The 15,368-nt window shown below is 45.6% G+C and overlaps 2 protein-coding genes across 3 annotated transcripts in view; both read right to left on the bottom strand.

Moving 5' to 3' along the window:
- The window catches only part of ADAM19 (ADAM metallopeptidase domain 19), a 98,905-nt gene that overhangs the window by 24,129 nt on the left and 59,408 nt on the right, over positions 1–15,368 (bottom strand). For both annotated transcript variants that reach the window (XM_050793913.1, XM_050793912.1), the window contains exons 8-12: positions 11,886–11,957; positions 7,715–7,881; positions 5,446–5,530; positions 4,053–4,192; positions 1,523–1,700 (exon numbers count right to left, since the gene is read on the bottom strand). In XM_050793913.1, the coding sequence (XP_050649870.1) occupies positions 1,523–1,700; positions 4,053–4,192; positions 5,446–5,530; positions 7,715–7,881; positions 11,886–11,957 (642 nt within the window). The remainder of the gene's footprint in view (positions 1–1,522; positions 1,701–4,052; positions 4,193–5,445; positions 5,531–7,714; positions 7,882–11,885; positions 11,958–15,368) is intronic.
- Positions 1–15,368, bottom strand: part of MED7 (mediator complex subunit 7) — a 437,050-nt gene that overhangs the window by 363,545 nt on the left and 58,137 nt on the right. The window lies entirely within an intron of this gene.

Here is a 15,368-nt window from a genome sequence, read left to right as displayed (position 1 = left end):
TATGGGCTCCACGGTCACCTCCCACACAAGCAAGGAGGTTCCCCCTCACATTATACATGTTCAGAGCACTGTGTCATTTGTCTTCCTAGCACTTGCCATGGACTGCACGTATATTCTTTTGCAATTATTTCAATATGTGTTTCTCCCACTAATCTATCAGCTCCCCAAGGACAGGAACGATGTCATTTTTGCCATTCATCCTAACCCCAGGACCAGACACCGTAGCCCACACTCAGTGTGTCTGTAGAATGAGCAGCTGCTCAGAACCTAAGCCAACTGGCCACGCCCACTCTCAGGCCATTCCTCAACCCCAATGGGCCCTCCATGTTCCTACCACTCCCTTCTTTCTGATGGGTCTGGGTTGATCTCTCTGGGCTCATGGTGGTGGGGGTGGCATCCTTGACTAGTACTTATCCTATTCTGAAAGTGGCATGCTGGCATTAAAAAAAGAAAATCACATCATAGAGGTCACAGGCAGAGTGCGGTGGCTCACGCCTGTAATCCCAGTGCTTTGGGAGGCCGAGGCAGGTGGATCATCTGAGGTCAGGAGTTTGAGACCAGTCTGGCCAATGTAGCAAAACCGTGTCTCTACTAAAAGCACACACAAAAAAATTAACCAGGTGTGGTGGTGCACACCTGTATTCCCAACTACTCAGGAGACTGAGGCAGGAGAATCGCTTGAACTCTGGAGGTGGAGGTTGCAGTGAGCAGAGATCATGTCACTGCACTCCAGCCTGGGCAACAGAGTGAGAGAGAGAAGGCCATAAAATCAAACATTTTTTTCCATTTATACAGAACCCCAGTCTCACCCCCATAATTTACTGTTACTTGTTATCTACCCCAAATTGTTATGCATGTATAAACATACATATTTTCAGCCTTCAAAAAATAGAGACGAAACAATCCAGTTCTGCTTTCTGCAGAACCACATGCATTTGTTAAAAATGACCAGGCTCTGCCGTGTGCCCTCCACACTCACTGTGAAGATCAGAAGGAAGGAGAGAGTTTACACATAAACAGTTCTGCCCTTTCTTCCTCCTAGCAGCCCTTTTGAGACTCGACAGCACTTCCTACATCCCCTTTCCATCCTTTCTCCTCCAGCCTAAACAGCACGAGCTTGTTATTTTAAGCATCCTCATAAGGCCCCTGTTCAAGCCCAAATATCCAGCTGTGTGGCCTCCAGAATAAATTCCGTGCAGCTGGAGGGCCAAGCAGGCATGTGCAGCTCCACCGAAGAAGAGAGAGTCAACATGCCATGCGATTGTGGTTTCTGGTTAGACCAGACATTTACAAGAAGAACTGATCTTGGACACTAGCGAGGCTGGCCACAAACTGGGAGAGGCAGCAGAAACACTCCATCTGGAAGCTTCTTCTCCGTATCTGATTTGTCATGGGGTATTGGATAGTTATGTGTAGGAAATGCCTGTGACTAAGAAATTTTCAATTGTGTTCTTTTTTGACCTTGAGCTTTGAAACCAATGCAAATTCTTCCCCTCCCCCTAGCACCATTGTGACCCCTCACCTCTTCTTCTCCACAGTCACACTCTTCCCCATCTTCCAGGTACCCATTCCCACACCTCCGGCCTCCATATAGCATCCTGGTATCTGGCATGTTGGAGAGACACATTCCACCGCCTGACTGCAGATATCTGTCCAGCTCCCTCCTGTTGCATCCATTGAACACTTTGGGAAAGGGGTGCCTGGCAGAGGACAAGGTTGGAATTAGTGGGGAATCTAAGCATCCAGCAGTCAGGCAGGTGTCACTCCTCCTGTCACTCCTGCTACCCGTGGGGCTGACTCCACCTGGGCTCAGACCCCCATTGTCTCACACACATACATTCTTGCCCCTTAGAACATTTACCAATACATTAATTTAGAATTCTTTCATCCTTAGTGATGAGATAGTAACCATCCCATAGCATTTTATTTTTCTCACTCTGCATGGAGGAAGCATTTGAGAATCAGGAGTATCAATTTCTGCCCATTGCATGAGGGGGCTGCAATAAGTAAAAGGTGAGTGTGTTACAATAGGTCTCCCAAGCCTTAGTGCTGGAGAAAATACCAGTCAACCTAAACCTTTCCTGAAGCTGATATCAGGTGAATATTCTCTTGCAACAGAGGACCAGGCCAAAAAAAGGCCAAGATCATAAGTTTTATTTCTTTCTGGGCCAGTGATCTCATCGCTGTTCCAAGGATGCCGAGAGCACTCCAAACTCAACCAGCCAACTCATAAACGCATGCTCTTTATCACAGGAGCATGGAAGGTACTGGGTCCCACTATTGGTGAGAAGGACAAAAAGTACAACCATCTGGGTCTACAAAAGGAGAGTTATCCTGCTCCCACTTCTCTAAACCAATTAAAGGTTAAACCCTCCAAGAAATTAGAGGTTTTCCTTCAGTGAGAAGGTATGCTACAAGGAATTTGTTACTAATCGTTATTGTTAAACTACCCAAATTTGTGAATAATTTTAAAATGAAGTGGAGTAGTAATCAATATAACTCTCAATCATTTGTCTTCAGATATGTTTTTCAGATTGAGAGAGAAACGGGTGGGCTTAACCATGAGCTTATAGGGATCCAGGCACGACTCTGAAGTTGTATCCTGCCTCATTCTTTTGTTGTTGTTGTTGTTTTGAGATGGAGTCTTGCTCTGCTGCCCAGGCTGGAGGCTGGAGTGCAGTGGCACAATTTTGACTCACTGCAACCTTCGCCTCCTGAGTTCAGGTGATTCTCCTGCCTCAGCCTCCCTAGTAGCTGGGACCACAGGCGTGTACCACCAGGCCCAGCTAATTTTTGTGTTTTTAGTAGAAACAGGGTTTCACCATGTTGGCGAGGCTGGTCTCAAACTCCTGACCTCAGATGAACTGCCCACCTCAGCCTCACAAAGTGCTGCAATTACAGGCGTGAGCTACTGCACCCAATCAACATCATCCTTTCTATGTCACAGCTGAGAAGTAATTTTTAAAAATTAACACCAGAGGTCTAAGGAAGCTGCATTGTTTCTTGGAGGCATTGAAACACCATCCTCTAAGAAAGAATCATAAGCAGGCCCGAATGGTTTGGGGTGAAAGAACACAAGGTCCTATCGTGATGCCTTCCAAGGAGCCTGGAAGAACCCAAAGATTTGTGCTGCCTGAGTCCAGATGCTAGAAGACAAGACCTTTGAAGAAACTTCCTAATTTTCTTCAAAGGCTCTGGTTTTAAAAATCCCTCAAGACCACAGGGAGATGCAGCTGCCTCGCCCTGTTCCTCACGGGTAACACAGCCTGCAAATTCCCTGAGAAGTCACTGTAGGGTGTATGGATGGCCCTCTTCTTCAACTTGTTCTGTTACATCCGAGCTTTCAGTGAAGCCTGGAATTGAAACAGCACTGATTCAACTCTCTTGGGATAGAAGAATTAAGGTTTGTGGCTATGATCAAAATGTGTCCTCATCAAAAATTCATGAAATTAAAAAGACACATGTGGCCAAGCCAATTTATAACTCAACCCCTTAAAACAGAAATTAAGTAAATTTAGGGTTACACCAGCACCAAACCTCCTGCTGGAAAGTTAAGTTCTTGCCACACATTTGCCTTGGTCTTCTCTCAATTTCTTTGTTGTAAAAACCACATTTTTTTGGTCCCATCAGAAGTTTTTTTTTTGTTTTTTTTTTTTTTTGAGACGGAGTCTCGCTCTGTCGCCCAGGTTGGAGTGCAGTGGCCGGATCTCAGCTCACTGCAAGCTCCACCTCCCAGGTTTACGCCATTCTCCTGCCTCAGCCTCCTGAGTAGCTGGGACTACAGGCGCCCGCCACCTCGCCCGGCTAGTTTTTTGTATTTTTAGTAGAGACGGGGTTTCACCGTGTTAGCCAGGATGGTCTCGATCTCCTGACCTCGTGATCCGCCCGTCTCGGCCTCCCAAAGTGCTGGGATTACAGGCTTGAGCCACCGCGCCCGGCCCCATCAGAAGTTTAAGGGAGTCTCAGTGGGACCAGCTGGGAGGAACCCCTGTGTCACACTGTCCAGGTGTGCCCACCCTCCTCCCCATCCTCCCTCTTCCTGTTTGACTCACCCAGTGGCAGCCGCCATGATGCACCCACCGTCAGCCGCACTGGCCGAGCAGCAATCTGCAGAATCATGAGTCATGCCAAAGTTGTGGCCCATCTCGTGGGCCATGGTGGCAGCCACGCCAATGGCATTCTCGGAGTGGTCCTGCTCAGAAGACAGAGTTGAGGTCAAGGTCCAGGGGACAGATCCGCCTCTGCCCCCTATCCCTGCCTTATCCTTAGCCAAGTCTTGAAGGTCTCCACCAATTCCACTGTCACTGAGCATACAGACTCTCTACATGTGCCTCTGACAGCAAGGCTGAATCTGCTGTCACTAGGAGGAAATCAAATGTTTAGAAGTCCGTGTTTCTGAGTTCTCCAAGGTTGCAGACCACAACTGACCTACTGATGAACTTCCAGACCAATAAATGCTTTCTGAATAAATAAGAGGAAGATTTTTCCCCATTCTTCTTCTGAACATATATCCCTCTCCAGACATAAGGGAATCAACATAGAAAACACCACCTTGATTCAAACATAGGATGTACTTGGCTTAGTGTTTCCTGAGAGAGCCACACAAGACAGATACACTCCAGGCACAGCACTTGGTGTACTGTCTGGTATGTAATTGTCAGATGCAAAAGCTAAGGAAATCAAGAGGAAAAAAACCCAGCAGGAAAGAAGCAGCAGAAAGATTTACTAAACATGGATGTGTGTTTCCTGCATTATTTCATTTAATTCCCATTCTTATCCTATGATTATCAACTGTAAAACTATGTTTCTTTACAGCTGAGGACACTCATTAACTCCCCCAAAATCACACAGGTGTTCTTTGAACCCAACAGGCTCAGACCCTAGAGCCTGTGGTTTTGGCCATTACGCTACTTTGTCAATAAATACAGAATGGATAGAGGGACAGACAAATAGATGGAGAGAAGTCTTCCTCGATATGCACTTCACAGGTTAGAAATACAGAGTCAAAACAAATAGTCTCATGAAGTCAGAGTGAATTTCAAAAGAAGGCAGTAATTTCCTAACCATGACTTTGAGACAGGTTCTTGTTTCTTAATGACATATATAACAGCGCACGACCTGGAATAAAAACATTTTTAACCTCTACTCTTTTACTATTTTCCAGTCCCTGGTTTGGAACATATGAGATCTAGTGATGAATGCATGTAATCTCTTCAGGGTTCCTCAGCTTGGAGATACGGAATGAACTATAATAAATGAAAATTCACCCTTGGGTACCTCCATCTCTTAGAACTTAATGACTTCATTTTAAACAACTGCCCTTCCTGATATCAAAGCTTTTTCTGCTACAATAATAAATATCAACTTTTTTTTCAAAAGATGACCTCTGGTCTTGTAAGGCAGTTCAGCGCCTTCTGCAGCACACACACATGGGCTGAGACTCACCATGTTGACTCCTCCAGACTGGTACACAGAGCACATGGCCATGAGGGGGGCCAGGCCGATGGTGGTGCCATGGAAGGACATGCCCCTGCAGGAGGCAAGGAGAGAGAGTGACCTGGGAGGGGACTGAGAGGGCTGTTCCAATGTGCCCAGGAGTAGGTGGCCATCCCGGGGTTCCTTGGCCCTGCTGACTTTCCCAGGTCATCCCCAAGGGTAGAGGCTGTTGTAATCAGGCCAACTGGACAACTTCCAGCTCACCACACCTCTCACTTCCTCTCACCTACTCCCTCATGACTCCAGAGAAACACAAAGAGAGAGAGAAAGGTCGTTTATCCCCCACAATATACCCATAACCGATTCTTTGGAAGGAAATGGGCAGGGTTTGCAAAGCTGCATCGCATTCCTGCTGCACAGGAAAAGGTCAGAGGGAGAGGTTGATGGAAGGGTGGCACAGATTCTGATGCTGAAGTGAATCATGCCCACTTCCACCAGCTGCCGGGATCCAATGCCTTATCCCTGGCTCTGTGGTGTGAGTCCCCGGGGTAGGGGTGGGGGCATCGGGGCAGCAGCTGTGGGGCTGATGATGCTTCATTCCCACATACTCAGGGGCCAAGGAAACAGCTGTGTCCCATCAGGAACCTCACAAAGTGCAGCTGGATGCAAGAATGAGCTGTTTCTGCCTTTGTTTTGCAATGGGATCCTCATCTGCCAGCAGCAAGCTGCATTTTCCCCAGTTGAATACATCCTTCTTTCAGTTACATACATCCAGGGTAGGGGAGAAGAAAAAAAAAAAAAAACTACCAGTGTTTCTGTGCATGCCACAAACATGTAATATATTTAAAGAATCTATGTGGAAATTCATTATGTGGTACTTATCTCCATGTTTGTCTTCTTATCTAGACCATGATATCTTTGACAGCAAGACTATCTTAACTATTTTGGGATCAGTAGAACCTAGCACAGAATGTCACACATAGTGGGTATATAATAAATGTTTGCTGAATTACAGGCAGACTTATCTTCAGAGAAACAATCTGCAAAGAAATATGCAAAATCTATGCAAATTGATATGAAGTCCTACTAGTTATTTTCTAAATGTTCCAAAGTTCAGGCCAAAAGTTCTAATAACCAAAGACTCTTCCTAGGCAAATGTATTGTCATGAAGTAACTGTTCACAGCCCAGGTTTTGGGACAGTTATTTTTCCCAGTTTCTTTAAAAGTATAAGCCAAGGTTTAAATGATTATTGGCTCAACTATATTTAGGGAACAGAAGAAAAACGGTTTTAAGGCCAGGCATGTGTGACTCACGCCTATAATCCCAGCACTTTGGGAGGCCGAGGCGGGCGGATCACTTGAGGCCAGGAGTTCAAGACCAGCTTGGCCAACATGGTGAAATTCTGTCTCTATTAAAAATAAAAAAATCGGCCGGGTTTGGTGGTGCATGCCTCCAATCCCAGCTACTTGGGAGGCTGAGGCACTAGAATTGCTTGAGCCCGGGAGGCAGAGGTTGCAATGAGCCGAGATGGTGCTACTGCACTCCAGCCTGGGCAACAGAGGGAAACTCTCCCTCAAAAAAAAGAAGAAGAAGAAGAAGACAAATGGTTTTATTATCTATATGCCTTTTGTTGTAACTGCCTCAAAATACCTTCAGAAGTCAACACTAATAAATACCAAATAATCACCCTGGGGCACAGTCACATGCGACCCCCATCACTATCTCTCTGGGGCTGATGAAAATCTAGCACAATCCCTCCCCTCAATGTCTCCCTCCAGCCAAACCCTCAGTTCCTGCACTGTCTCACACTTCAACTCTCTCAGGCACTCAGCCCTGTGCCCCTTGGGAACCAAGTGAAGGACAACACAAAGAGCCCCTCTCCTGTGCCTGTGTTGGGAGATCAGCTCATGTATTAGAACAAAGTGCCAGGAAGAGTGAGATGAGCCTCTTAGAAAGTCTAAGACCTGACCAACAGTCAGTCCCTTCCCAAATATATACCCAATTATTTCAGATGCTCAATGGAATATGGGTAAGTCTAATTTTCCCGTTAGACTGTTAAACACGTCTTAGGACTAATGTGACTCAGGCTTTTAAACATTTTCTGGGGTATGCTGGGTACAGAGCGCATGTTTAGGAAATGCCTGATTCTCTGGACCAGGGAGTCAGAATGGCCTTGTACAACCAACACTCGCCATGGGGCAAACTCTGAGCATTGTGCACGGTGGGCAGAGGCTTTGCAGCCAAGGACAACACAACATATGGAAAAAGGCTATTTACGTGATTAATTGGGCGTTGTCATGGTACTTCTGGGCAAGCAGCTTGCGCCTCCAACTGAGAAAGGACCAGAGGGTAGAGTATGGATTCTCTGAAACTTCACACATGTTCCCGTGAGTCCACACTTCCAAGCCCACAAGAGCAATCCGGATGTTCAAGGATCGGTAAAACTGAAAAGACACAGAAAAACACGGTACGTCTCAAACCACCTGGGATTTAAAAGCCCCTTCCTTTCATTCTGCTGGAGCTTGAGATTAGAAAGAAAAAAACTAAAACTAAAAAATAAAAATAAAAATAAATTAAAAAAAAAAAAAGCCCCTTCTCAACCTAAGAACACAGAGCACAGATACCAGATTTCTCTTCTGCCCATGGCTCCAAGGGAAGGAGGCAACTGGTGTTATTGACATTTTTTAGAAAGGGAAAATGAGGTCCTGAGAGAGAGCAGGACATTCTGGTGGCAGAACTGCGGTGACTTTGCTTAGAGATGACTGAGATAAGAGATAAAATTGCTTTCAGATACGAACAGGTCTATCATGTGGAAAAAGGGTTAGCGTTGTTCTGCATGATTTTCAAGTAGGGCTTAGGTCAACAGGTAAAAGAGACAGAAACATACATTTCATTTTAAAATAGGAAGAAGGCTTTCAAACAAAGCTGGTCATGAGATAGCTCAGAGTTGAGCTTTGCTGTCTTCTGTAATCAGTGCCCTTGGCCAGGTTGTCTGGTACCATTTTTTCTCCCAATTTCTTACATGGGCCTTATCTTTCTTATGGGTATCTAAAAAGTTCTCTTGTATATGGATTTTTAAAAAACCGTTTCATTGAGGTATAATTTGCATACCATAATACCCACCTATTTTAGGTGTACAGCCCAATACGTTTTTGGTAAATTTACCAAGTTTTAAAGCCATCACCAGCCAAGCGTGGTGGCTTATACCTGTAATCCCAGCAATTTGGGAGGCTGAGGTGGGCAGATCACCTGAGGTCAGGAGTTTGAGACCAACCTGACCAACATGGAGAAACCCCATCTCTACTAAAATACAAAATTAGCTGGGTGTGGTGGCGCATGCCTGTAATCCCAGCTACTCAGGAGGCTGAAGCAAGAGAATCGCTTGAACCCGGAAGGTGGAGGTTGCGGTAAACCGAGATTGTGCCACTGCACTCCAGCCTGGGCAACAAGAGTGAAACTCCATCTCAAAAAAATAAAAATAAAATAAAGCCATCACCATCATCCAGTTTTAGAATATTTTCATCACATCAGTAAAATCCCTCATGTCTATTTACAGTCATTTCCCATTCTCACCCTCAGTCCCAGGCAACCATGCATCTACTTTGTTTTTATTCTGCCTTTTCTGGACATTTGTTTTACAATATGTGGTTTTGTGTGTCTGGCTTCTCTCACTTACCATAATGTTTTTGAGATGTATCCATGTGGTAGACTGTATCATTTGTGATTTCTCTTTATTGCTGAATAATATTCTTTTGTATGGATATACCAAATTATATTAATACATGGATATTTTATTATAAAATGTCTCCCACTCATTTTGGAAGTAAATGAGTATCAACGACATAAAAGTGCATAGATACGCTTATTCTTCAAATTTTCTTCCCCATCCCTGGATAGTCTCAGGTTTTGTCAAGGATGGAATAAGCAAGTTGCAAGCAATAGACTACAAAGATTGTTGGTAATCTTCAGGGTTTTGTGCAAACCCGAGATCCTGAAATTCTATACGCAAGATCTGACTCAACCTCCTCGAGGCTAGAGCTGCATCTAACCTTTATGGCCTGGCATCTTTCATCTCATACAAATATAAGCAGGAGGAGGGTTTTCTTTAAAACTAAACCACTGGAAGGTGTGAGTACAACAGGTTTTTTGATGGGTCCACCCTACAAATACTGAGCCCGTGACTTAATAAAAAGCCCCATGTATGGAGAGTTCGTATGAGCAGAAGATACCATCTTAATCCAAAATTGGTAGGTACTGCCCCAGCTAAAAAGAATAATCATAGCACCAACATTTTTCCATCTCTTTTTATGTACTAGGCACTGAGGCTTAGAGAAGTTAAGGAACTTGCCCAAAGTCTCGGCAAGAAGATAGTGGAGGCAGGATGAAGTCCTAAATAACAACCTCAGAGCCTATGTGTGATCCTTTACTGCCTCAGTGCTGCAGTATCGACACATCCAGATAAGCCACTTGCTCCAAGAAACGCTGGTCAAGATGGGCTCAAGATTCAGTGAAATATCAGTTTATTTCAACGGAAATTTTGATTTTTCCATTTTGTGCCAGTTCAATCGTTAACAGAAAATAAAAGGTTCAGATTCCAATTTGAATTTGCTTTCCTAGGGAGCTTTTCAAGGAAGTAAACTTGGCTTTTTTTCACAGTTACAGAGAAACATTTTGGATTGGGTTCATGATTCAGCACAGGAGTGCAATTCATTCCAGTTTTAGTTCAACAATAGTTCAGTTCAAGTAGCTGGGTCAGCAAGCTCCAGAGAAGTGGGCGTGGCTTCCCTCACCAGCCAGGAGTGACTAACAGCAGCCGCGAGGAGAGAGCCAAGACAGGATGCATGGGCCACCCAGGCTTAGGGCTTTCAGTAAGGACTGAGGCTTGCTGGTGCCTCTCTTCTCCCTTCACTTGTCACCAGCACCCTTGGCTCCATCACCTACCCCACTGAGGGGATACCCAGCCAAGTCCCCACCTGCCAGGTCCCCAAACAATGGATGTCACATGGGTGAAAGCAGAGTCGGCCTCCCATATTCTCCCCAGGGAAACAAGCTTCCCATGTTTTCCCAGATGTTGAGTGTTTGGGTTGTAGGATTATTTAAATGTTATTCTTGAGTGAGTCAGGAGCTAGAGAGAGGACTGGACTGTGTCCCTAGAGTCTGTCCTTCCAGGAAATACCAGTGTTTGACTTTCACCTGTCACTGACCACTGACCTGTGTTTCCAGAGCCATCTAGGGCAGAAAAAAAAACCAAGGGCATGGAAACTGCCATCACACGACTTCAGAACGCTAACATATTTGCCTATTGGTCCCTAAAAAATATTTTAAGTAATCTCCTATATTCTCTAGTGTTTAGGAAAAAATGATTTTCCTTTTAGGCCTGGAATTCATGAATCCCTAGCAGGCCCAAGGTTAAGCTTCATCAATGTTATGAGTGTTCTAAAATTGTGCAATAAACGTTACCAGATCCTCAAAGAGACCTGTGATCCCAAACACATTAAAACCTACTTTTAAAAACTATATACTTCTAGCCTACCAAGAGGCTACTGTCGTTCTAGGTTACCTATTCTGCATTGTGTACTATAACAAATATCCTCTTTCTTATACACAATGTATTTCCAAGTCCCAGACCAGCCTATTCTAGTAAAATTCAAAAATGTAGGTATTTCCCAAGAGCATCTTGTAAAAGGTCCTGACCTAGGAAAGTTAACCATTTGCACATCCTTCCTAAGGGGGAAGACATAATTTCAGGATAGTTTTACACATGGAGACTTTACAGATTAGCCCCAAGCAACTCACTTCTCAGACAACCCACTTCTCAAGCAGCCCGCTTCTCAAACAGCCCGCTTCTCAAACAGCCCGCTTCTCAAACAGCCCACTTCTCAAGCAGCCCACTTCTCAAACAGCCCACTTCTCAAACAGCCCACTTCTCAAGGCTGTGTGTCTTTCCCACCCTGACCCACCTCAGTTCCCTCCTAAGTCAGAGAATCCCTGGGCTCTGTATCTGGAGGAACCTTAAAGAACCTTAAAGGATTCTTAAACTGGGCTCTTCCATGCCCAAGCTGCTTGGGATCCACTGCAGGGGTAAGAGGAAGGGGTCAGAAGGACAGTGTTCTGGGTCCTCACCCCTGCTCCCGCTTAGAGCAGTCTGTTTTCATTCAACTTTTATACTAGACATTGGCATAAGATTTCATTTTTTAAGATTCCACCGGAAAAATAAAAATAACACAAAAAAAAAAAAAAAAAAAAAAAAGGTGACTCAAAGAAAATGAGTTACTTGCCTAAGGGTACGTAGTTCAGGGCTCTGTCATGACCGCCCTGGGCCTCTATGGCATTGCTCATTCCCTTTCAGAAGATGGCTGGGGCAGCCAATCCAGTAGAAGGCAGCTCCAGTGCCCTTGGAAGTGCTGGCACCTGACACCTTTCCCACAAAGTACACACCTGGTCTCACCTTATCAACATAGTTGGCGATCTCTATGAGCTTGTGTTTGGTGGCGTCCTGGTCTCGTCGATTCTTCTGAAACTAAATGGGACAAGCAGAGCCATGTGAGATCCCAGAACCTCTCGCAGGATGCTTCCTGCGCCCCATTACTCGTCTTTGAATTTGCTCTTATTTCCTTCTGTCTTCTCTGAGCCGTCATTTTTATGCAATTGTCTTCCCCACCACAGTAAGAGCTGATGGAGGGCAGTACCTGTCACATCTATCTTTGTATCCACAGCTACTAGCTCAGTGCAGCACACACAGTAGGCATGTAATAATTATGCATGGAGTTGAACTGCCTTCCTCTAACCCTTGAAGCACATCTTATTCTCCTGCCCTTCAAACTACAAGGCCTCTGACAAACTCCCACTGGGGCTTAGGACGACTGATCCAATCCTCACCTCGGTCATCACCGCAACATGAAGCCACCATCGCACAGATCTCAGGAGGCTTCCCTACATGTGGTCAATCAACAATGATCGAATTGTTGCTGAATGCCTGCTATGGGCAAGGCACTGCGCTTAGCACTATGTAGGACCCAGAGAAGTGTGAGATCTTGGTCCTAGCCTAGAGGAGCTTCAATTAAAACAGAAAGGGCCAGAAATAACTGTGGCAGATCCTGAGTGACAGATCCTGTGCTTAAGAAGTATACAACTGAAATGGTCTGAGAAAACCTGCCTGGAAAACGTGCACAGAAAAACCACAGTAGGAGGCCATGTGAATGGCATGAGTGCTAACGAGGAGGACCATAAGACACTGGCAAATAGGCTTCATCTTGCACACCACTCAGATCCACTGGCAATGCCTTCTACAGTGAGGAGAATTCTGAGACTGCATCAATTCAATCAGACATTTCTTTTTTTTTCTTTTTTGAGACTGAGTCTTGCTTTGTCGCCCAGGCTGGTGTGCAGCGGTGCAATCTTGGCTCACAAGCTCTGCCTCCCAGGTTCAAGTGATTCTCCTGCCTCAGCCTCCTGAGTAGCTGGGATTACAGGTGCTCACCACCAAGCCCGGCTAATTTTTGTATTTTTAGTAGTGATGGGGTTTCACCATGTTGGTCAGGCTGGTCTCAAACTCCCGACCTCAAGTGATCCATCTGCCTCGGCCTCCCAAAGTGCTAGGATTACAGGCATGAGCCACCATGCCCGGCCGCAATCAGACATTTCTAACCAAGCATAGGAAAGAAAGCTGTGTTCCATTAGAAATATCTGCCATGGGTACCAGAAAGAGGACATTTCAGTGTGAATACCTTCTATTTACCATTCCTGCCTCAAAAAAATAGATCTCTCTGAGCTGCGATGAAGGAAAGCTTCACAGTGTAAAGAGAAAACCTGCTACAACTGCAAATTAAAGTTGAAAATCATAGGCATGTCCTGTACACTGCCATTGTTACATAGAATCTGGGTCCTCTCTAATTTATCTTGGGTACCCACTGTACATGTTACTTCAATTCTGAACCTTCACGTCCTTCCTCCCCTCTATCCTGCAAGAGTATCTAAGCAAGAAACAAGAACAGCCAAGTAAAACACCCTGGGATATTTGTTCAGCCAGAGGTGTGTCCCAGCCCTGACACAGGGAAGAAATCCACCATTTCCCTTTCAGCACAGCTTGTGGACATTCTCAGGGCTTCCTTAAAACTGCCACTCACCAGAAGAGAATCTGTCACCACCGCTTTCTAGAGTGAGATTCAGTGAGACACTGTAACTTAGACCTTTCCAAGGTGTTAATCCAGGAGTTTCTCATTCTAGAGGTCTCCTGTTTCTAAATTGGTCTCTCAGCACAGATAGCATTGCAGCATTTCCATTCATTTAGTAATATTTATTAGAACATCAGGGTCAGATTTCGTTGTCTTTCAAAAAAATATTAACCTTCTTCTCTTCAAAGAACTGCCTAATGAGACCACCATAATTTAAGGAGTGAATTCTGTTGTCCAGAGTAGTCTGAAGCAGGAGTCGGCAAACCTTTTCTGCAAAGGTCAGATTAGGCTTTGTGGCCATATAGTCTCTGCTACAACTCTTCAACTGTGCAGCGGTGGCTCGGAAGCAGGCCTGGATGATACAGAAACCAACGGGCCTGGCTGTGTTCCAGTAAAACTTTGTTTCCAAACACATAGTACAGGCTGGATGTGACCATGGAGTATAGTTTGCAGACCCCTGATCTAAAGAAAGGACTGTCTCAAGCTCACATTTTCTAGGGTGACACAGCAAGTACCACATGCAGCACCATCCTTTCCCAGCCATTTGGCACTGTACCAGCATCATGGAAGTCCTCTACAGGCCTGTGTTTACAGCTATCCTGTCTACCCCTACAACAGTCCACCTTACTCTTTATTCCGCCCTGGATTCCATTCCACCTGGGGGATGAATAAACTAGAAGCTCCCACCGAGGACCAGGGAGCGAGGAGCTGCCTGCTCACTTTTACTGCTGACAGCTCTCTCTCTAGGCAGCAGCGGCGTCTGGCTCTCCCTATCTGTGTCTCCACTTCCTCCTCTGCATTCAGAGCCGCAAGGTGAAGGCTGTCCTGTCTCGGCAGGAGGTTATAAATCATGGTAAAGCAGCCCTCCCCTTTCCTGCCATCCCATCCTCTCAGATTGATTAATTAATTGTCAAGAATATATTTCTGTCTGCAGAGGATGGAGACAGGTGGAGAGGGGATGATTCGTGAGCCTGTGAACCCAGCCTGGCCTGTTACACCCCCACCCCAGTCCCTCAAATGAATCATTCAAAGCCTTCAGCGGAGGGGTGCCCAGGGCTCTGAGAAATGAGCACATTCCTTTATCCGCCACGGCTGCATGAATCACAGCCCTGCTGGGAACCCCGGGCTGTTGCTGAGATGCTCTCCTTTGTAAGAGAAAGATGGCTCTAGGTGACACCAGAGTCCTCGAGGCACCTTGAGCAGACACTTTTTCTCTGGGGGTGTGCTGTGACCCTGGAGGTCAGGAGACAGAAGATGCCTAATCCCTGCCTCCCCCCATGCTGCCCACTTCTCCAGCTGCTGGAGATTCACACCCAGTGGGTTTTAAAACCTGCACAGAATTCCTCTGAGAACAGTGCAAGGCCAAAGGGGAGAAACACCCCACCTTTAAACTAGAGCAGTTGGGCTCTATATACTTAAGTATTGGGATTCCCAGGAACTGCCATCTAACCAAAGGATTCTGTAGCTGAAAGAAATGACTCATGACCATTGTATTCGATGATCACAGATGCAAAGCTTAAATGGAAAAATGTCCCAGAGTCAGAGGAGCTCGGTTTTCTTCCACCAGTCCTCCCACGACGGGCAGTCGTGCAGGGCAGGCCAGAGTCAGTTATCTCCTCCCATGACTTTGGAGCCTCAGCTGGCTTTTAAACCAGCTTTGGATTTTGCTCCCCACACTATTCCCCCATGCTGTACACACACGAGTCTTTGGAGAGGAAACAGAAAACATAGAAAACACACACACACACACACACACA

This window comes from Macaca thibetana, chromosome 6 (genome assembly GCF_024542745.1).
Source record: "Macaca thibetana thibetana isolate TM-01 chromosome 6, ASM2454274v1, whole genome shotgun sequence".
NCBI classification, from domain to species: Eukaryota; Metazoa; Chordata; class Mammalia; order Primates; family Cercopithecidae; genus Macaca; species Macaca thibetana.
The sequence above is the reverse complement of the archived record's forward strand: the minus strand, read 5'-3'. Positions and strand labels throughout refer to the sequence as shown.